Source organism: Anopheles darlingi, chromosome 2 (genome assembly GCF_943734745.1).
Source record: "Anopheles darlingi chromosome 2, idAnoDarlMG_H_01, whole genome shotgun sequence".
Classification (NCBI taxonomy): domain Eukaryota; kingdom Metazoa; phylum Arthropoda; class Insecta; order Diptera; family Culicidae; genus Anopheles; species Anopheles darlingi.
The window spans coordinates 40,743,145-40,765,689 of NC_064874.1; the positions used below are offsets into that span (position 1 = coordinate 40,743,145).

Below are 22,545 nucleotides of genomic sequence, written 5' to 3' on the forward strand. Positions count from 1 at the left end.
AGTGTTGTTGTCAAGATATTGTCCCGTTGGTTCCACATTCATCTCGATATTCGGATAAGTATTTTAGCGATTTCAATCTCGTTTCGCTCCGTTGATTGTCGTTTGCACATGTGATAGTGTTACGCTCCTGCGGAGTACGGGTATTCTGTATCGTATTACAAAATTAATTTTAAACTCGAGGGTCTCCTGCTATTGGAACTGCGAATGACAGCATTCCCACTTCACAGAAGCCATTATACCCGCTACGACGGTTCGCGTCGAATCGCCGGAATTACCTCGTAAACTCAATTCACGTCAATGTTTTATTCGAAAAACGCGCACACACACACACACACACACACACACTCACACACACACATACCCAAAAATACCACAACGTCGGGCGCACGCGAAGATCGTTAAAATATCGAGCAACCACACCACCTCGCCGAGAACGGAGACGCATACGGGAGACCTGAAAACGGATTATGGCATCGGCCAAAAACTGCGCCATAAATACGCCGCTCAATGCTAACACACCACCACCACCGCCCCCATCATCGATCGCCACGTGCCAACCATGCGCGCGTCCCATCGGTGTGTCTTCTCTTTTCCTCCAACCCCCTCCCCGCCGCACCCTATTCCAAATCTCAATTTAGATCAAACCACGATACCGCAGTATGCCAAGGTCACTGCGACGCCCATCGGAAACCCAACGATCACCGCCGACGACGTCGTCACCCAACAACAACAACAACAACCATCGAAGTGTGCCGACGACAGCGCATAGCCTGCTGCGTGCGACGTTGCACATTGCGTGCGATTGAGTCGCGTCGCTGTCGTGTGTTGGTGGTTGTCGTCGTGACCAAGTGCCGAAACCCAAGACGCGACGCAAATGTGTCCTCTCTGTCCCGGCTGCCGATCCGCTACGGTTACCGTGCGAAACGGAGCGCACCGTTTGATCAGCGCACCACCGGGTGATGGTGGTAGCTCCTGCATTAGCAACAGCAGCAACAGCAGCAGCAGCAGTACGCATCATCATCGATATCGTGGGCAAAGACCTGCGTACGTGGCCGCCGATCGGTTGTTGTGATCCGATAGCACCACGAGAGTCCACGTCCACACGGAAGTCCATCACTGTTGCTGTTGTTGAGACCACATTCACGTGACCATCGCGTGAGTGGTTCGTGTTTTGTTACGTTATTGTTGCACTACTCCCGTTGAGTTTGAGCAGCGCCCAGGTTTTGTTAGTGCCCGGTCTCCGTGCACCGTGTTGTTGAGAAATCCCCCGGGTTGCGGTGGATATATATTATTGGCCGGAGGCAGAGAGAGAGAAAGAGAGTGAGAGAGCCCCTATTGGCAGCCTTTCGCGCATCTGTCGGAACGACAAAACCGATCGTGCATTAAAAACTTGTGTGTTTGTGTGTGTTGTAGCCCTGGTTGGGACTAGCACGCGGAATAGGAATCCCCTAGGACCTCAGGATTCGGGGTAATGAGATTACCCTCTGCAGGACCTGAGAACGAAGCGAAGCTTTGAGACACCTACACCTGTATACAACAAACAGGCGAGATACAAGAGTGCTTTATCCACGGTGGAAACCCACGACGATCGAGGCGAAACCTACGCCTAAAAAGCAGCGGAAACACCTTCCATTTACCATTTACCCCCCCGCGAACTATCATGAAACAATGCAAACAGTGCAACCACAGTGGAACGGAACACGATCACACTAAACATGGTTGTCAGGGCCGAAGATCATCACTACAGCACCGGCCATCAGTCTCGATAACAGCGAGCAACACCACAGCAACAACAACAACCAGCACCACCAGCACCACCTCTTCGACGATGAAAACGGTCCCGGGCAACACGGCCACAACCGCCACCAAATCCTCGACAACCACCAGCAGCAGCAGCAGTTCGTCGAGGGATGGCAAAGAGACCGAGATGAAGCTCGATGTCCGGGCCGCGAGCGAGCTGAAACCTGCGAAAGGCCAACCACCGTACCACCATCACCACTATCCGTACGGCCATCATCACCATCCGCTGGTGACGGCGGCAGCGGCAGCGGCCGCAGCAGCCGGTGCTGGCAAGCTGGTGCCTGGCGGCAAGCTGGTCGGTCCAGGGGTGGACTCGTTCTCGGCCCTGCAGCTACTACCGCCGCACCTACGGGATGTGGTTCTGGCGGCGCATCTTCTACGAGGTAAGATAGCAGCACGATGATGGTATTCTGCGAGACTTTTGCAACATCCGAGCTCCGGGATATATCCGGGTAGGTGTGGTTGAGGTTCTTAAACTTGTTCCTTTCCGGTTCAAAAGTTCCGCAAGAAAGTCTTTCTGTTCTGGAGTCTCCGGTTCTGGATCCCCTTTGATCCTGGATTGCTCATCCAGGAGTGCCCTCTAGGTGTAATAATAATGAAATGATTTTAAGGTCTCGCGTAAATCCACGGTCCGTAACTTTCGTAATGAATCCCTTTTTCTGTCGGCAAAAGATGATTTCATTACTTTGCCACGTAGTTAAAGCTCCGAGCTTTCCCTTTTGACCTCTCGCTTTCGACAACTTTTCCTTCAACGGGACGACGTGGTGGCCGTACCGTGTGCGTATGATCCGGCGGCGGCGAGATTCATTCGACTCGTCGACCTTTGAGTTTCCCAGAACGAAGTGTCCTCTCTCGGCAAATCGGCACAGCATCGTTGTCGTCGTCGTCCAACTAGAGGAATGTTTTATTTATTTCTGCTCAACCGCCCGGGCAGACACCAACCAACCACTTCACACCTTCGTCCGTGCGAAAATTAATTGCCTTGCGCGCCTCGCACCACCAGCTCCCCGGTTTGGGAGCGGGGGACTTTGCACGCGATGGACCGTAACCGCTTTCCGATTCCGACTTCCGAACCACAAACAAACGGCGGTAACAACTTAAGGCTCACTCCCCTTACCACCCGTTGAGGGCCAACGAAAGGACGTAAAGTATGAATTATTGCTGAGCGCGCGCTTGTCAAAAGTTCGTCGTCTAGGTTCTAAACGGACACACCAAGCGCACACACACAGGGCTGGTGCTGGACTGAAAGCGCCAGGAGAAACAATTTCGGTAAAGCTCTGGCCAGAGGATAATTGGAAATAGAAAAACAATGCAGTCAAACAATCATGATGGCAAACGTGCCATCGTGCCACGGCGACGATAGTTAAACGAATGAAATGATCGCGCAGAACTTTCTCTTCTTCTCGGTTTCTGGCTCGCCAGAAATGGCTGCCGGCGGAACCTAGCATGGCATCTACCTCCTCCTAAATCGATTGTGGTTGAACTGAACGCGTTCAATTTCCAGCACCGCCGCGCAGGACTCTAAAGAGTCGGATCCAATCATAAATGCCCACCCTCCGTCGGTGGGACGTGTCCTGAAACGGAAAGTTCTCGGCGGCGTTGTAGACACACCGACGACCGACAAGAAGCGAAACGGTAGGTCACGAATGAAATTGACTTACGATTCGGTGGTTCGCAGCGATTCGCAGTGGTGGTGGTGACTGCACAACTTGTGTGGTCCAGATGTCCACAAGTGTTCCTCTTCATTGCTCACCCTATCCCGGGGTGCTTCCTGTGCTTTCGACGTCGTGCGCGGTTTTGTAACTTTTCCAATTTGCTATCCTCTTTGCTTCTTCTCACCGAAGAGAATAGGCATTCAGGAGGAGCCTTTACTGCAGCAGGAGCATCTGGCCGCCCAGTCCAGGATGGATGGCAGGATGGCGCTTTGAAAATGCCTCCCAATAGTCCCATATCTTATGGAAAACTGGTCAACCGAACGCCAAAACTCCTTTGCAAAGATACCTTAAAACGAATGGCATTAGATATCCTTTATAGCTACTAATTGGAGGTTGAACCGTTGCGCGAGTGAAGAGCAAACATCGCCTTCTTCGATTTCTCAAATCTCGTCCTGTCTCCGATTCTTGTTACTCACATTACGATGCTAATCTTATCGCATCAGCCAGCGCCAGGCAGTGGCGCCAAAAATCCGACAATGACTCATCATCTGCTGAGTTTGACCACGAGCTGACCTTGTGCAACAGATGTCGGTAGTCAAAAGCGATACACAAACGATAAGGCCCGGACCTGCGCCGCGCATACACACACACACACACTACCTAATAAAAGTGTAGCAAACGTAGTAGCCGATGCGCAGATCCAGGTTTTTCCCGTTGATACAAGAACCATCCTGTAGATTGAACGTCGTTTGTTGGTTCGGCGGAATGGGAATGTGTGTGTGTGTATGAATTTCAAATATTAACTTTCTCCTTTCCGATGTGTGGCCCGTGCACCCAAAGGAGTGTGCTTCTTTTTTTCGGCAAATGTGTGAAAACTACAGCTGGACAAACAAACCCACACCTTCGACATTGGTTCGCGAAGCTACGGGCAATACCAAAAAAACGAAGCTAATAGCGCTACCAAACGCACGTGTCATGCATCCCGTCTCCATGCCTGGTGGGAGATGTTTGGTTTTTCTGTTCAATTTTCTTGGAAAATCAACTGTGAGTATTGCTACAGTCAGGGAACGGGCGTAGTACACCCGCTGCCGCATGTTTTCCGATAATCCCCATGCAGTTGGTGCTGTACTAGCCGCTCGGATTCGTGCACCGACCGGCAGTGACAGGCTTCTGCAGTTTTTACTGTGCACAGCTTGGAGTGGCGCGAAGTGCTGCCACAGGTGCCACTTGCCGCGAACTTTCTCGCCACTTTGTGCCTAGTGGCTCTTAGTCATCATGCTTCACCCTCGCTATAGAACACGCCGCTTATGAATGCGATTATGGACGCATTGACGCGAGCGAACACCCGCATTCGCGTGCTCTCTCTCTCTCGCTCTGTCGCAAATGGTGGATGATGAAATTCTGGCTCGAGCGAATGAGTCATCCAGCATTGAGTCTTGGGTCGCAAACTGCACTTATTCGCTGCGTACCGACGCCCCATCCTCCGGCAGTACAACAGTAGTAGCAGTAGCAGCAGCAGTCGATGACGACGGCTTGATAGCAGTAACCACCACGTCGTCGTCGTCGTCGGGTTTTGATGTGTGTGCTCGCGAACTGCCCGGGCGCTACTTAGTCACTGTGGCACAAGCGCACGCCCGTTAGTAGTGTGCTAAAGTTGGAAAACAATCTCGCACACGGCACAGAACATCCGAGACCGATCCCGCGATCCCTCAGTGTCCCTCAGCCAGTCAGTCAGTCAGTCAGTCAGTCAGTCAGTAGTCGCGCGCGCGGAGTGATCGCACTCTCGAGTGTCGTGTCGTATCGTGTGTGTGCGTCCACCGTGTCACGCCAAGTTCAAGAGCGCGCTGTGTATTTAGCAGTACCAGACAGAACCAACTGCCATGGGGCGAAGAAGAAGTAAGAGAAGTGTGATAAGAACCACTTGAGCGTCCCCCCGAAGCATTGTTAAACTATTGAAAGTGGAGCCTAGTGTGAAGCCAGTGTCGTTTATTCGTCGAGTTCGTCAAGCTGTTATCATTAGCACCGGCGAGCGGCAGAAAGTCGATTGACAGCAAAGTACCCCATTTCACAACATTATCCTCTAATCCAGTCCACACGATCGTCCAGATTTAAAGGTAATACTGCGGGGGGGAATTTTGGGTTTTGTTTTTTGCCAAAAAAACAGGGCAAGCACGTGCGTGACGCCATTTAGCATGTGTTGAGAGCATGCTGTTGTGACCATGCATCTTGAGCATGTCAATCAGCATTTCGCATCGCTGTCAGCGGTGGTCCGTAAGATGCCGCGAAATTTAATTTGAAACAATTATCACCGGATCGCTAACCACCGTCGGCAGTGTTTCTGGGCGTTAGATTTCACAATTCCGTTAACTGTAGCCCCCCAAAGCCCCGAGTGTGGGTGTGTGTGTGTGTGTGTGGTCTCCTTCCAGACCGTCTCTCAAACGTCAAGGAGATCCACTTCTACATAACGCAGTTGCATTCAGAGGTTGCTGCGATTGCTGCTGTCATTGCTGTTTGGGAATTCCCTTTTAGATGGAAGCAAGCGCACCACTATTCTCGAGGGGAACAAAAAGAGGAAGCAGAAGTCTTGTTGTTTACGACGTCGTCGGCGTAGTCGTCGTCGATGTCGTCGTCATCGTAGTCGTCGTGGGGTTGTTGTTTGCTTCATTTTCTGCTCTTCGACCCTTCGACACCAGCAGCAGCAGCAGCGCTTGTTGGAAGTGCTTGTGTTCGGGGCTTTCAAGGGTAAATAGGTAGTTGCGCCGTAACGCCCCATCGCGCCCGTACTACAAACGCGTACGCGCGTTCGAGTTGTTTACGTTCTAACTTGCATACGGCGGCAGGCCTCTGGTGGTGTGGTCCGTACCTGCTAGCATGTGACCATCCGCGGCGTGCTAAGCCATGTTTCGGTCGCATGAAGTAGTATACACTGTAGCACGCTTAGTACTGCTGCTTCCCTCTACTAGTAGTAGTAGTAGTAGTAGTAATTGCAGAGCGAACAACAAGCTACGACACGGTAACACAACAAATGACATGACCAAATTAAGTTATCCAGCTGGTGTACTTGCTTCCGGCAAGTTCGTCACTCCTCGGATCACAGATTACTGTGTTTTGAGGCGAGTTTCAGTTTGGGAAAACCATAGTAAGAGCCAACCATGATTGGGATTAGCCAACCATGAGGACATCTCCATGTCAAATGAGGAATGTCAAATTTTGAGTTCACGTTGACACATTAGTTGCATTTCAAACATAACCTCCATTGTTCGGACTCCGTCCTCGACTCCAGAGCGTGGTAGTGGTGCATTCTTTTTGGAGCTTCCTTCTCTACGTCATCCTCAACAACTGGAATCTGGTATGGAACGTGGATTAGAAGGGAATTCCAAACTGTTTCTTACGCAATCAACCAACCTCCTGCCGAAGAGGGGGAGGATCCCTCGTTAGACACAACACAAACAAAAGATTAGCGTTAGCGACGGCCACCGGAGGTGGGGATACCGTTTAATCATACTTATAAACAAATTAGCCAACTTTCACGAGCCATCATAATCCTGCGGCCGTCCGATCTCTCTGCACCACCAGCAGCAGCAGCAGCAGCAGCAGCATCTGATGGTGGTCGCGTGCGTGACCGAGCAAGGAGGGGCAAAAGAGAAAAGACACGAAGCAACACGCATAACCCCCCCCCCCCTTTTTTTCCTTCTCCCTGGTCACCCGATGGAGCGATTTCTGGCCTCTGCCGCTGCGGCCGACTGGTTTGCAGGAGGCAGGAAAGTTGAGAGATTAATCGTAAGAAAATCACCAATTAACTGACCATCAACCATCATCGCCGTGATTATCGACCATGATCATCATCGCGCATCGCGTACAGAAAGGGAGGAGGCCGCCTGAGGAGTCGAAGAAACCGGGTTCACGCTACCACCCCCTCCTCGGCTGGCTTGGCTTCTTCACATTGCTTGAGCTACCGGGGGGAGTTCAAAATCGAAGCCGGGGGTATCGCGGTTGCGTTATGAAGACGATCCCCACTCTATGCATCGTTCCGTCGTCCCTCATCCACCGCATAATGGTGATGACGGTGATCATCGTCGACCGCCGATTGCTTCATTATGGGATGGGATTACAATCGGTGTGTGCGTGTGTGTGAGGTTTGGTGAATGAAATCAATCAAACAATCCTCTCTGCACCGCAAGGCATCAAAGGTAATTGCTCCCGGTATGAACTTCTGGACAAGCTTGAACATCCCATTCTGAAATGCTGGATGGCTTTCAGATAATAGCTCAGCATAGATGCAGCATAGTATTTACTCGAATCCTCACTTACATACCAATGGCATTATGGAAGAGGAAGTAACGAACCTCTTTGGCATTGTACCCTTGAGCTACTCGCTTGAGCCACAACCTAAGGAACATTCTTGTGGCCAGCGGAGAACAAGAGGAATGAGTAAACGACAACGATGACGACGACGACGACAACAACGACGACGACGAGGACGAGATTCACATTCCACATTCGCCGCACACTTATTACATTCCTCTGTGATCGGACTCCTACAGAGCCCTGTACCTCCACGAAAGGATGTGATGGTGTAGAACCGGGCGCATCCAACAACGTCAGCCGATCCGATCGATTGATCGGAATTTATCTCGATTTCTTTTGATCATAGCCTGCTCTTCCTCCTGATGAAGTGAGCTCACTTCACTCAATCAGTAGCAGCCAGCCAGCAGGCCGCTGCATTAGTCATGAGTGATTCCGCTCACGTTGCTCCGCCAACACGCACGCAGCCACCCTTGCTCCGTATTAATATTATTATGATGTCAACGTCAGCGTCGAGCTGGTTGGTTGGCTCTGTCACACGCCGCTTCGACACGGAGCGTTATCGTGTGTGGCAGGCTCTGGCTCTGGCGGCATCTACTGTCACTGAGACACTCGAACGCACATCCTCATCTTCGTCATCATCGAGTCGTAAATCTGCTGTCAGACGAAGGGACACGGGCATCAGACTGGCAGGAATGTGTGGACTACGGAGAGGACAACTCTAACTACTTAGGGGAGGATGTCAACAGCAGGCGCGTGCACTGACCACGGACGGAGATGCGGTCTGCAAGCTGAAGTCAATCTGACGATGTTGTTAATTTAATTGCGTTTACACGCGCGCATGTGTGTGTGTGTGTGTGTGTGTGTGTGAGCATGCGAGCGTGCGTGCCTTAATTAGATTTAATCCTCCATGGTTTGTGGTAAAGCATGCGCTACGTAGCCACCATGACAACCAATCGAATATGTCGCAACGCAAACTTTGCCCTCCAAACCAAGGTCCCGCGGTCATTACGGTTGTTTCGCTACATTTGAACAGTTGTTGTAGCGTCTAATCATCATCCATCCTTTCGTTGGTGTTTGTGTGTGTATGTGTGGCAGGCCATTGAACGCTCGCTTTAAACCAATTAACTGATTTGAATAAACCGGATTGTGAAGTTGGGATTTATCTCTTCTACGGCGAGTGATCTGCCAGGCTTGCTATGCCCGCTCCGATCCGATCTATTCTCACGCAAAGCAGTAGCAAGTGGTTTAATGCTTTCCAAATTAAATCTGCCTCCATTTCCAACCCCTCCATTCCACATCACCTAATCGCGCAAAAGCGCTAAATGGTACGGCGCTAACGCTTCAGAACACATCATTTCTCATTCCTCCCCCTCCTCCGACGACCTCTGATGGTCGCAGAACGGATGCTTCCAGCAGAACAGCGGAACACGGAACGGAGCACAGAAGCAGCAGCCTAAAATTAATCAAATAATTCGATCAACCCATTAAGCAGCCAAAGTAATTACGCACTAGATTTCGCCGCACAAGGATCGCCATGGTTTTGGGCCCGTGGTCTGTGTGTGTGTGCGCCAAACGGATTCGTTTGATTGAGTGCTTTTCGCTCTTCGCTTGCTTTTCGCTCCGATGTCTCATTGCCTGGGAACCAACCACCAAAGCCCCCATGCCTTGGTTCTTCTCATTCCGGAAACATCGCACGCGGCGGCGGGGCCCGAGTATATATATGGTGATCGAGAATCGTGCTTAAGCGAATAGCCGTGGCCACACGGGGCGAAAACTCTAGCGCAAACGAAAAAATTAATGCCAAAACGGTTTCGCTTAACCCTTACACGCTGTCAAACTTTTATACGTCCGCGGACTTTTTCGCTGAACCCTTGACGCTATCGAACACTTTATTTACGAAAATGTAGGTTCTTTTCGTATTGTTTTTGCATTTTTAATATAAATATAACAGCAACAGCAACAAAATCGTTAAAAACTGCAAAATTTATTCGGAAATCAACTTCAGCGGCCAAAACACAGATGAAAACAATACGTTTGACATTTCGGCATAAATTTTCGGGGTTTTACGCCTGCCACACGAAGCGAAAACATTTTGGCATTAATGTGCAAATTTGCGCGCAAATTTTCGCTCCGTGTGGCCACGGCTAATCTCGTAACGGATTTAAACTGGTGGTGGTGGTGGTTGATTTTTGTGTGTGCGGTTTGCCGATAAAAAAGCGGGAAAGGAAGAGAGCGATATCCTGGGAATACGCGGTGGTTCGGTAATTATTCGTCTCAATTATCATCGTGGCCAACAAGCTCGAGCTGAACCTCCCCGGAGATGGATTGATAAGTTTTGGAAAATCTGCACAGGAACAGACAATCAGCACCGCATAAAGCACTCCAGTGGATTTAAGATTATTGCTCCAGAAGATGCTGTGGTCTTTAGGTTTGTCTTCTTAGGAGGCCTTGATGAATGAACACTTGATGCTTGAATGTCGAGCACAACAGCTTTCGCTAACCAGGACCAGCGGAGTGAAGGATGCTGGGCGTATATTTTATTTTATCTTCGATCATCCACACAAACCACTCCAGTGGCGTGCGCCGTGTCGTTTTGCTGAGAAACAACCACGGCCACCATTCCCGTCTATATAACCGCGTAGAAGGTGGCCGACCGACTAATTGGTGGCTTGTCCTTGTGGCGATGGCGACACAAACATACACACACAGTAGTCGGCAGTCGCCAGTCGAAACCTTCTTCGTTCGTCGCAGTAGCCAGATTAGCGTCCGACTTTTATGGTTACCAAGTCGAAGATCCTGAAGGTCCGAAGATCTCCTCCAGCACAGTAGGCTGAGGAAGTGAAGCGCAGAAGCTTAATTAGTCCTCCTTTCCTACTCAGCGGCGCTACAGCGCTTTTATTGCTTACAACTCAATTTGAAGCGAACTTTCCTGATTGATCCGTCGCCTACGGAGTCCGACCGTGTACCGGGAGGCCGGCCCACGGTCGATGCGTACTTTGTGAAGTGGAAAGCATTTGGAAAAGCAGAAAACGAGTCCTTTTCGTGAATTCTAAAACTTTTGAAAACGTTCAACAATTATTCTTTTTATGCATTAAAAATGATCCTATTAAAGATTCCTCGCTCTCTCTTTCGCTCTCGCTGCGTTTACTGCTGTCCATTGTTACTCCTTGTGGGGGCTTCTGGCCACCGGAGGTGTACGAGTGCAGGGATAATTGATGGCATTCGCTTCGGACTTGAAAGCGACGCCGCCACAAAACAGATGGCCCTACACAAGACCCCACAGCCCCCCTGGTCAGTACGTTCCCTGGACGAAGGGCTGGCACCGGCGGGATCATCAGCTGTGTGAGCGTCGACACTACTCCCCCGAGAGGGGAAGAGGTCACTTCCCGGGTTTGGCACACTCTTCCCTGCCTGTCGGTGGCCCTAACCGCCCGGCGCAGAGCGCAATTGGGTGCTGGTGGACGGTACTTCATTTCGGTTTAATTAAGCAAGCACTTTTTCTGCCATCCGCTTTTCCACCTGCCGCCCTGGCGTGCCTGGTGTGGCCTACCTGGTGGCCCGGGATAGCTTTTAATTTAATTCACTCTTCGCTCGGTCGCGCTTGCTCGGTCGATTCGGCGGGTGCTACCTTTTCGCACGGAAGAAGAACAGCTTGACCAAGCAGGCTGGTGTGTCTGGGAAAACGAAAAACGAAATCCAGCATAATCACCATCAGAGGCGGCGGCGGCGACGACGGCATTTCTGTCTGCTTCTCTGCTTCTCTTCGGTGGCTGGCGACTACCGCGGGAGAAGGATTTTCCCTCAGCAAAGTACTGCTCCTTCAATTACCGTAAAAACTTTCGATTAGGTAATGAGATGTGTTCAATCGTCTCAATGCTCTGGCGAGTGGCGCGCTGCTCCCTCTTTGGGCCAGCTACGATTGTGTGAATCAATTGTGTGTTTGTGTGTGATCGGAGTGTAAGATTTGGTGGATCATCATCCGCTCTGCTCCGAGGTCGAAAATCCCTTCCAAAGCCGCGGAAATTAACGAAAAAGGCGGCTTCTGGAGACGACCACAAAAGATACGCGCGGCATCTGTGGTGCGTATCGGCAATTATGGCCGCCGTCAGTCGTCCCGTCAGTCAGTGGCCAATGCGACTTAAACCGAGAATCAAACCACTGCAAAAATGAATGCCTTCCTTTTTGGTGTGCCCTAAATACTACTCTTTAACCACACACAACGCAGCGAACCATCTGCTCGAGAGTCATTTGGCATGATTTGTTGTGCACACGGCGCTGTGGCGTTCCTTCCCCCGGGAGTAGTCCATTCCGTTCTTCCTTCCTTTGCACCTCGATGGGCAAATTAAAAGGGCTATAATTTGTGGTCACTTTATCAGTCGCGCCGTTGGCGACGTACCAGCGAACGGGAGCCGCAGCAGCATCAGCAGCAGCATACTGGCTGGTGGTGCTGACCGGAACGAAAAGGGAATCAGGCCGAAAAATCACGAACCGCAGCATAAAATTGACTGCCGGGTGCCTTTTTTTCGTCTGGCGGTGTCCGGGAGGAAGACCATTAGAAAATACACCTGCCACATGATCGCGCTTGTGTGTGTGTGTGTTTGTGGATGTTTGTTCCCGAAAAAGACCCAAAATGCAACGGCAATTTCATTCGTGTGAATCGATCGTTTCGCTGACCACCGCTACCACCAACACGAGACCGATAGACAGACAGACAGGGAGAGTCAACTTTGCGTCGTTGTGAAACTCGAATTACGATTTATTCTTTCCGCCCAAGTCGCGTTCTGCGACGACAGTGAGAACACGTATTTGGATGTATTTCACCTGCGACCGATCATCAGTCGGCAGAGACCGGTGGCTGTAGGCCCCCGTAGGCGTTGTCTGTTTTGGTGTTCCGGCTGCGAATTGGAATCGAATGAAGGACGAGACGAGACCGAACTGCGGCCGGCCGGATCTGCGGACCAACCCATTGTAGCATGTTATTAGGTTGTTTCACAAGTAATTGTGTTTTTTAAACTAAGACTAAATGACGTTTTTCAAATACTTACAGTCAAGGTAAATCTATGATATTTATGTCATTTTGTTCTCTGGACCTTTGACTTCTTTCTGGCATCTTCATGATTCGCCGGATATAAATCTTCTAAACACTCTGAACGAAGTTCCTTAAAAATTTTACCATGCAAGAAGTTCTACACAAATCGAAACAAATGGCATCTATGATTATTTGCTGCAATATTTCAATATCTGTGATGGTTTGTTCAAAAATGGATCGAATTTTGTAAAATGGAAAACAAATCACTGTCATTAAGTGCCTTGTTAAGCGAACTTGTTTCATTACGGAATGAATATGGCATCGGAATATCGAGTTGTTTCACGAGCTAATAACACTCTTTATATGACTTCTGCCTATTCTTGTTGATATGTTTAATCTTTCATCAACTCAATGCCCTGTTATATGATGATGTGTCTCGATTAATGCTTAGCTTTCGTCAAGATCAAATGCATTCGATCTTGACTTGTTTGAAATTTGTTCATCTTTGAGTGATTTTTTAGCGAGAACGAAGTGTTTCTTCTCTAAAAGTAATAAAGTAAAATATGTCAAAAAGGGTCACGTTGGGACTTCATATGGAAAGTGACACCACACACACTCAATGATAAACGAAATCATGCAACTAATAAATGTCAAAAGGATAAAAAAAACTGTATTATTAACTGAAAAATTGGTGATTTTCATCTGTATGAAAAAACGCAATTACATATAAAACAACCTTATAGTTAAGAGATCGTAGCAAGCCTACCACAGAGAGAGAGAGAAAGAGCGTACCAGAAAGCGCAAGCTAATCAGTTCTGTGTGCCTCATCCTACGCCAGTGGCCAGTTGCCTTTTGCTTCCTTCCCTCCTTCCCTTTCCATCCCTTGTGTGCTATCTTCTCCTTGTTTCCTCCGATGCTAACTCTCGGTGGCGGCGTGGTGGCGTTTGTGCGCCCCTTGTAGTGATTGGTTTGATTTGTGGTTTGTGAGGTTCGTTCACGACCACGATTCCCCATGGCACACAGGAAGAGGAGTAGGAAGGGGGCCACGGGTTTTCGCGAGAGAGCTCGCGAGCAATTTTCCAGCCCTGATTCCTGAAAATCCCAGAAGCGTGATCGCACGGCGCAATGCCACACGAAACGACGGTCGTTTGTTTAGCTTCCCACTAGTCCGTCTCTGTTTCCGCCGCTTCCGCTCCGCGGCCATGTTCTCTCGGTTGTTCTCCCGATTGCTCGGCATGCCATGGCCGGCCGGCCAGTCGGCTGCCCGTAACCGATTCTAATCGGCTCGGCTACATCAATCCACATCTCGCTGTCTCGCTGTTTCGCTGTCCCTCTGTCCTACTACAGTTCGATGACGACGATGATGATGCTGATGATGATACTTGGTTGTTGTTCGCTTGTTTTGGGGCGATGGGAAAATGCTTCTCGGTTCTCAAGGTTCTGGCCGGTGTGGCGACGGTCACCGGGCGGAAAACGAACTGTTCACGATCACGTCAAACGACCAAAGTCGACCGGATCAGATCGTCCGGCCGGCCGGCCAACCGTCCGTCCATTCGTGTGTGTATGTGTGATTGATTCAGCTCGTTTTGTGGAACTCTCGCGATTTGATCAACAGCAACAGATCAGCACAGGCTCGCCGGTCCGCGAATGCCTCCACCACCCTGGCAGTGGTTCTGTTTTATCGTTCTGCTTCGTTCCGTTTTGCCATTCCCCCTTGGCGCGCAGATCGCGTTTGGTTTGGGAAAATTATGTGAACAGGTGGAAATCGTTTCGCCATTCCGGACCGGGTTTCGCGTTCCCATCGGAAGCGTATCGTAAACTGTGGCGCGAGAACGATGCGGTCGCGGATGCAGATGTCTTTTGGACTGAGACGCGGATGTGTGCGGAATGAAATTTATTTCCGAAGGAATTCCCCACCGGGTCCCGAGAGACGTACGTACTCTTCGTGAAGTGGTGAAGATTCATTGCAGTTGCGGGAAACATTTCTTTTACGGTAAATTAGTGTGACAAGCCCCCGTTTTGGCCCCGATCGTTTGTGCGAAAACTGCCAGCAGCAGCAGGATAACTACACCACGGATGGTGGTGGACATGTCTTTTCAATCCGTCGTTACGTTTTCATCTTCGAGAGGAACTCTTTCTTTTCTACCTTGTTTTCAATTTGCAATCCTTTGAGTAACGTATCATCAAATACATCATCAAACGAAGCAGGCGGAGAACGCCGCATTCCTACCAAAAGCTAATCAAATCCGACAATCAGGACCCCCGGCCACGGCCAGAGCCACGACCACGGGGCCAGGGCCTCCCATCCTGTTGCCATAATAAATTTACTTCCCCCAATTAATGACCATTACTAATTATGACGATGTTTGTATTTGCTTTCTCCTGTTTCTCCCCGTAGGTAAGCATCATGCGCGAGTATTATCATCATCATCTACGAGATGCGGTGGCAACCACCACCGCGCCCCGGTGTGCGGCCGATGGCCGATTGCGCTACGGCACAGGCCTCAGGATGCCTCATTAGACGCGACGCAACAAATCAACTTTATCAACTCGACCACCACCACAACGGTTCGCTTTTTCTTCGTCGACTAAGACGAGAGAAAAGTCTCTTTCCATGTTGTAGCGACTGCTGCTGAGAAGCTTATGGGAATGGTGGGAAGGTTCGGAGGGGGACTACGGTAGTACGGTAGGCCTACGGGATAGTCGGCGTGGCGGTATTTTGTTTTTCCTCTTCTACCTTATACTATTCCTTCCTTCTTCTTCTTCTTGTTTTCTAGCTTCCAAGCTATGATTAATTCGAAAACTACTTTCACAACTCCGCCATCATTATGACGAGGGCCAATCCTTTCGGGCAGCGAGCACGCGTTCAGCTACAGGAGGGGAGGCCTCCATGGCAAGAGGTCGTGGCAAAGGCGTGTAGCGTAAATCGCAACGGGAGCACCGGAGATGATCTTGCTAAGCTCCTGCCTGAATTGAATACCACTCTCGATGCCCTCGCTCCTAGTGCAGCGATAAGATGGCCTCAAGAGTTCGCTAAATTGTAGTGACTTCAACGGGGAGGGGAGTCCGTTCCTTAATGTTTGCCGCATGAAATATCGTATGTTACGTGTTGCTCACTGCGGGGGTTACGTAAAATCAGGAGATGAATGTAACCTGTCTAATGGGCAAGCTTTACGATCGCTTTTGTTACCCGGACCTTATCTGAATGTTCGGTGAATCAATAACGAACGATTGCTTTCGATCAATGGTAGCGGGGCTACCGGGCAGTCACGCTAATAGAAAGATACTTTACAACCGATTATGGAAAATTATAATGCATCAGTGTAATGGCGAAACTGTGTTGTGTTCATTGCTTGGCTTCATTCAGTGATGAATCTGAACCGCATGCCACTTACTTTGCATACACTACTTCTCACTCTCCGTAGCGGGTACAAATGATGTTGTAATCTCGATAGAGTGTCAAGAATCGTTTAGTGTATTCTTCTAATGTGTGCAACTTTACAGCTTTACGCCGCGGCCTTTCTTCGAATAAGCAGACAGACGACGTAGCTCTTGGCTAGGCAACGACGACGACGACAAGTCTATTCTGAGAATCGCTCCAAGCACTTCTAGACGCTTCTCACCGTCAACCTTACGGCTAGTGGTGGTCGGCTGTTGTGCCTGTAGGCGCCAGAATCAAAAACCAGAATCTGCTGCAAACCATCCTCTCCAGCCTCTTCACAACCAACCTACCGCCCCGGTCGCTCTGGCCGTCCGGTGCGGATTGGCGTTTCGCTTTATTGCAGTGGAATATTATTATCATTACAGCGGTGAGCGGGCTGGCATTATTATTACCATTGCTTGTATTATCGTTATTATTATGCTCCATAAAAAAGAAGTGACTTCGAAAGGAAGGAAAAACAGAGGCAGAGGAGGCAATGGGAAGGACACATAGCTGTGTGATGGTGAGACACGGTGATCGGGGAGATCTACACTCGAACGAATGCGCCACAGCGTTGCTTGCCAGCCCATGCCAGGCCAGGCGTCTCTTCTGGTGCAGGTGGTTATGGGAAGAGAAAGTACGGTGCAGGGTTGCAGCAGCAGCGCACTAGCTGCTGCACTGTACACGCTCTAGGTTCTGCCTGACCTGGCCGAAAGGAAAGCGTTGGCAGTGTTCAGCGAACAAGCACAACACTGCTGCTGCTGCTGCTGCTGCTGCATCTCAAGTGCACCGACGATGACGTTCGCTCGCGCCACCAATGCACCGGGTAGGAGACGGTAGAGGAACACGGTGAGAGAGGGTGCCCGTAAAGGCAAAAGCCGTAAAGATACAGGAAACGGCGGAGGTCGCCATGGTGTGGTTGACTGGCGATGGGTCCCCGCTCCTTGCGCTTCGTGCGCCGCCACCGATTCCTTCGGCGGGCTGTGGCGAGTGTTCAGTGATGCGCGCGGACCTTGCGCTTACGATATGCTGTTGCACACCATCACTACGCCGGTGTGCGATCCGAGCAGCCGCTGCCGCTCTACACCGCAGCCACTGCAGCAGGCACTGGCAGCAGCAGCAACAGCAAGCAATGCTCATTACATGCATTTTCAATTTAGCCAATTTCACGCGCCACGGCTACAAGTTGATGTGTTGTATAGTCTTTTCTTCGCTCCTTTTTTATTCCCTGGTACGGCCATTTATATATATATATTTTTTATCATCATCATCATCATCATCACCACCATCACCATCACCAACGGGGTCGTTGTGTTCCGGCGACGAAACGAAGACACGGGGTTACACATCGACGACAACATATTTGACCACAGTTGGGCGCACTTTTTGTCCCGGGCTCGGCTGTTGTTTCGGCTGCGCACCTTCTTGCTGCACACAAGCACAAACGCGTGTGCAGCAGCTTTCGTTTGGTTGCCAGGCCAACCACCTAAGGTAATAAACAGATTGATTTGCCACCCTTTATGCGGGTCGTCCATCGCCAACGGTGTGGTGCCTGTAGCCCCGGGATCCAAGTTCCGGTTTTTCCTACCTCGAGGGGACTGCTGCGGCGGCTGCTGCTGCTGCTGCTTGTGTTTGACAAATTTGAGCAAACGAGGCTGCTTTCGTCATGGAACCGGACTCCGAACCACCCCAAGATGGGTTGTGTTTCTCGATGGGCCGTTTTGTGTGTTCCGCATTCGTTCATGCTAAATTGCCTTTTAAGACAGGATTCGACGCGCGCGCTCGCCGGTGAAAGGTAATCAAGCGTAAGTAGGCGCAGGGGTGGAGAGAGGGGTTTTCGCTGAAGCCCAAGCGACGCGATACTGGCTGTGCTGCTCATTTTTTTTCCCTCCGTTTTCAGGCACCGGGGAAGATGGGTGTCAAGATGATCGATGCAAATTAGTTGGCACCTTTTCGATGTAGTCCCACCATCCCTCAGGGGCATCTTAACTCATCGTTTCGGTTCGGTTCGGTTTGGGACGGTAGGGACGCTCAATTTTCAATTTTATCTCCGATAAGTGAGCTGTGCTGCTGCAAAGTAATCATGATGACTGCAGTCCTCTCACACGGACTCCTGAAACACGGTCGAGACAGCAATTAGCTTGCATTTAACAATTAGCCAGCTCACGCTTACGAATGATTGATTGATTGGTTGGTTGGTTGGTTGGTTCGGCGGTTGGATCGGATGATTGCGCCCGGTTGGTAATCAACATTCCTTCGTTTCTCCTTCGAAATGTAATTGTCCAAAAGTGGTTCAAAAGCGTGCCGAACTCTTCGGTGAGCGAACTTGAGTTGAACGAGACCCAAGCCCGAAGCCTACATGGATGTGACATTTTCGTTCCCTTTGCTGTACGCGAACGGTATTTCGAATAGGCGGCGATACGTTGCATAACAACGTCGTCGTGGTGTCTTGTGGCATGTCGCTGTGGCGCACCACCACTCGAGCATACGGCAGAAATCTGGTTTTCTAGTTCGCGCGATAAAGTAGGATTGATTGGATGACAAACAAAGCATTAAAATGGAAAATATCGTCCCATTCACCAACCCTTTGGTGGAAGGCCAAGGGGGAGGTTTAGCTGCATCAAAGAGTTCACTTAAGACTTAGCGCGCGCCCAATATGAGATGGTGTATCTTGTGTTTGAGGTAGAGTAAGCTAATCCCGTCGTTACTTACCTTGCTCGATAGCTAACAGTACACAGTAGCAGTAACAGTGTCAGCCGCTGAGGCGACGACGACCACGACGAAGACAACGAAACAGAGCGAGCTCCACCTATCTTGCTTACGCCATCGCTCCATGGGAACGGTTCCAATCCCCGGTGAGGATCGCTTCAAACTTGTTTGCTCATTTAATTTATGTACTTTTCTCTTTGTGCAATTTACATAACCACCTGTAAGGAAGAGAAAGAGGTGATGAAGAGCGTGAGGCCAAGCTTTTGGCAAGACCGCGTGCGAAAGTAGCGCGCTGCTACGCGCCATTTCGGGTCTTTTGTTTTTGGGAAAACGAGGAGACTCCCTTTTCTCCTCGATTCGATGCATCGTTGCCTATTGCCTGCCGGTCGAAATGTCACGTTGACAGCCGCGTCCTGACGAAGTCGCGGACTGTCGCTTCATTGCGAGGTTGAAGGCCGCAGCACAGGGCACAGCAGCAGCCAGCCAGCATGCGCCGAGATGGTGGGTCGACGATCACGATCGCGTAATCACCTGCGCCGCAGCGGACCGATGGATCAATCCCGAAAAGCGGAGAAAAAGGGGGTCTGAAAAGTCAAATGCACACTTTCACGTGCTTTCAGCGAGGAGGCCTCTTTCTGGTGGGGGGACTGCAAGTGTTGGGCTTAAGCGACGGCAGGCACCAGTCGATGGATTATTGAGGCACGAGCGAACGAACGCGCCTCGCGAGATAAGGTGTGAGAAAAAGAGAGAGAAAGCGCCATCCAACCAACCGCTCGGATACCGTCGGATGTCGCGGTGTGGTCCGCGGTGTGGCGGTGACAAAATTACATAAAAGAGTGCCAAAGCGATTGCCAAACACATGCACCAGCCAGCCAGCCAACCAGCCAGCCAGCGATGAGTTCCGTATTCCGTCGCGGCTACAACGTCGAAAGCCCCGACCGCTCTACCCACCAATCACTCCACGGTGTACGAATGGCCACGGGGTGTCGGGGTAAACAGGCAAGCACAAGTGTTTGTCCACGGTTTAGCGAGCTTAAGCGTCGCCGGTGCGGTGTATGCCAGCGGCTTTTCATCTGGATCCACAGCTCTCCGGGCCACACGCTTTAGCGGTGCCTGCTGGCTCCCAGGGGATTACGGACCGATACGGCAGATGACAACAACAGACACTCCAACGTGTACGTGTGCGCGTGTGTGTGTACGTGCTTGTGTTTGAGCATGATTGTCGCGCTTTTACCAGCGCGCTCGCGACAGTCGTCATCATAACTTTAGCACAGCATGATGAGGGATGCTGTGGGCATGATTTTTGGGAAAATCAAATCGACGGTGCAGAAGCTCTAAAGCGGATTATGTTTAATTAACTCTTCTAAATACTTTACCCGGGATTGCATAATTCAACTGCTGTGAGACCTCGCGAGACCGTGAAATTGTCCGTTTTACTGATGAATAATGGCGTAACAGGATAGCACGCGGGTGTTCTGGTGTTCAAGGATTTGCAATATTGATTAAATTTGTTTATATTCTCTGTCGGTTTTTGGGGAGTTTTTTTGAGGATTCAATCAAAGAAGGCATCATTTTGTTAATGCGATGTTCAACTAATGGGGTTAATGGGGTGTTCCAAATGTTACATGGAAAATCTTAGGTGACGCTTTTTTTAAAATAATTAGACGTCAAGCCATTCTTGGAAGCGTCCATGAACAAAGGTGTTAAATGCTTATTATAAATCGGTGCCGAATAATATTGGCTAAAAAACTATATAGATAAAGTTTGTTAGATGTCTTTAGTTGGTTAATGAATACCAGTGTATCGTAAACATGTTATATTAAGTTTTTTTTTTAATTTTTGACAACATTCTGAAGAAATCTTGTTTGTTGTGATGACTGCGACTATAAGCTGATTTTAATTATGATTCATGATAAAAAGGGGAAAAGTATAATGAACATGATAAAGATTTGCCAGAACTAGGTAGTTCTATGCCAGAACTAGGTAGTTTAAATTATGTACAGAGAAAGTGTACAAAACTTCAAAGTGATCAAAAGTATGGGTGGAATAACAAGCAACAGCCTTACCTTTTCAATGACCTCTTCAAAGTCTTCAACGACACAGAGTCATGTACAACACGCCACGCTATCTTACTTATTGTCTTCCATTTTTCTTAAGATTTAACGCGGTATTACTGATAAGGTTAGCTATTGCTGGAAAACATGTAAGCAAAACAGAACATCTCTTATTGATTGATCGATCTCGCCAATGAATTGCAACTCGATACCTGTCAATCGGAATTATAATTCCATTTCATCGTCCATCACTCATCTCACAGTCATTCTATTTTTTTTTAATTTGAAATTGATAGCTGCAGTTCTAACAACCGCAAAACCAACGCGCCCCTGACCATTATTTTTTTTTGTTTTGACTCAAATTACCCAAAAACAAACAAAATGTTGAGAGTGAGGAGTGAATTAGTTTTCCATAATTACCTCTCCCTGTCTCCCTCTACTCACTGCGGCTGCCGACCGATCCGATCGTGGCGAAATTAATCTCCATTACTCCAAATCGTAAATCGCATGATCTCTGCTGCCCCGACGACCGCCGCATGTGATGTGCATCGAGCGAACTAGCTAAATCACGATAAATTACTCAAACCGATCAACCGACGGTGTTTTCGGTTTGTGGAACGAAAGGCACCGCAGCCGCCGCCACATCCGCCGCCACCAGTGGCCGTGTGCAGTTGATTAATGAAGCCACCCCACCTTCTTCTCCCTTCCCCTCGTCACCCGGCTGCACACGCTTTGTCCGTCGTCGTCTTCATCCGATTCGATTATTTTCGAGGCGCCCGAGTTGATTTGTCATAAATCTTCGGAATGTTTGTTTTCCTCCATAATTTCCAAGGGGCCCTGGTCCTGATCAGGGTTTACGTTCGCTTGCTTCACCTCACCTGATCCCGACCGATCGATCGTTTGGTTGGGGGCCAGTTCAGTTGCTGTTGCAAAAGGTGCGATTGCGATGGAAGTTTGTAATGTCAAAACCACACGCGCCCGGTGGCTTATAAATTATGCGACCACTCTCTTGCGACCTGCCACATAGCTTAGCTGCTGCTGCTGCTGCTGCTGGAGGGACCGTCAGACACACACAAACACACATACACCATAATGTGGTCTTCAAGGTGCTTCTCGTCGATGCCTTTGGGCTACGTATTGATTTACCCTCCCGAGAACCGCGCGCACACACACCTTTCGCGCAAGCATCCTTACGAACGATGAAAAATGTGAAACAAACGCTCACCTTCTGCACACTGTGATCGTCCGTTGAATGTCTCGCGACACGCGATGATCATGGTCGACCGGGCGGCCGACCGGCCGGTCGTTCGGTCAGCGGATGCCAAATTAATAAATTAAAAAGTCAAAACCCCGCGTCCCGCCAAGAACATAATGACACACACGCGCGCACGCGCGCGCTCGCGCCAGTGTTGTGATAGGGATCGTTCAAACCGGACACAACACTCGTGGACACTCTGCGCCATGCGGTGCTGTGTCTGCTGCTGCTGCTGCTGCCAATATCGCTGCCCAGCCAGCCCTAATCTGACAGCCAATCGCGATTGGATTTATTGCCGGATTAAGCAAATGAAT

The 22,545-nt window shown here is 49.8% G+C and overlaps 2 protein-coding genes across 3 annotated transcripts in view; both read left to right on the plus strand.

The window, feature by feature from the left end:
• Positions 1 to 22,545, plus strand: part of LOC125949223 (uncharacterized) — a 203,986-nt gene that overhangs the window by 152,365 nt on the left and 29,076 nt on the right. The window lies entirely within an intron of this gene.
• On the plus strand, positions 1,329 to 20,840 carry LOC125949407 (motor neuron and pancreas homeobox protein 1-like). Its single transcript, XM_049676399.1, has 2 exons — positions 1,329 to 2,183; positions 15,191 to 20,840. Exons 1-2 carry the CDS (start codon positions 1,661 to 1,663, stop codon positions 15,382 to 15,384), a joined length of 717 nt encoding a protein of 238 aa, XP_049532356.1. The 5' UTR covers positions 1,329 to 1,660; the 3' UTR covers positions 15,385 to 20,840.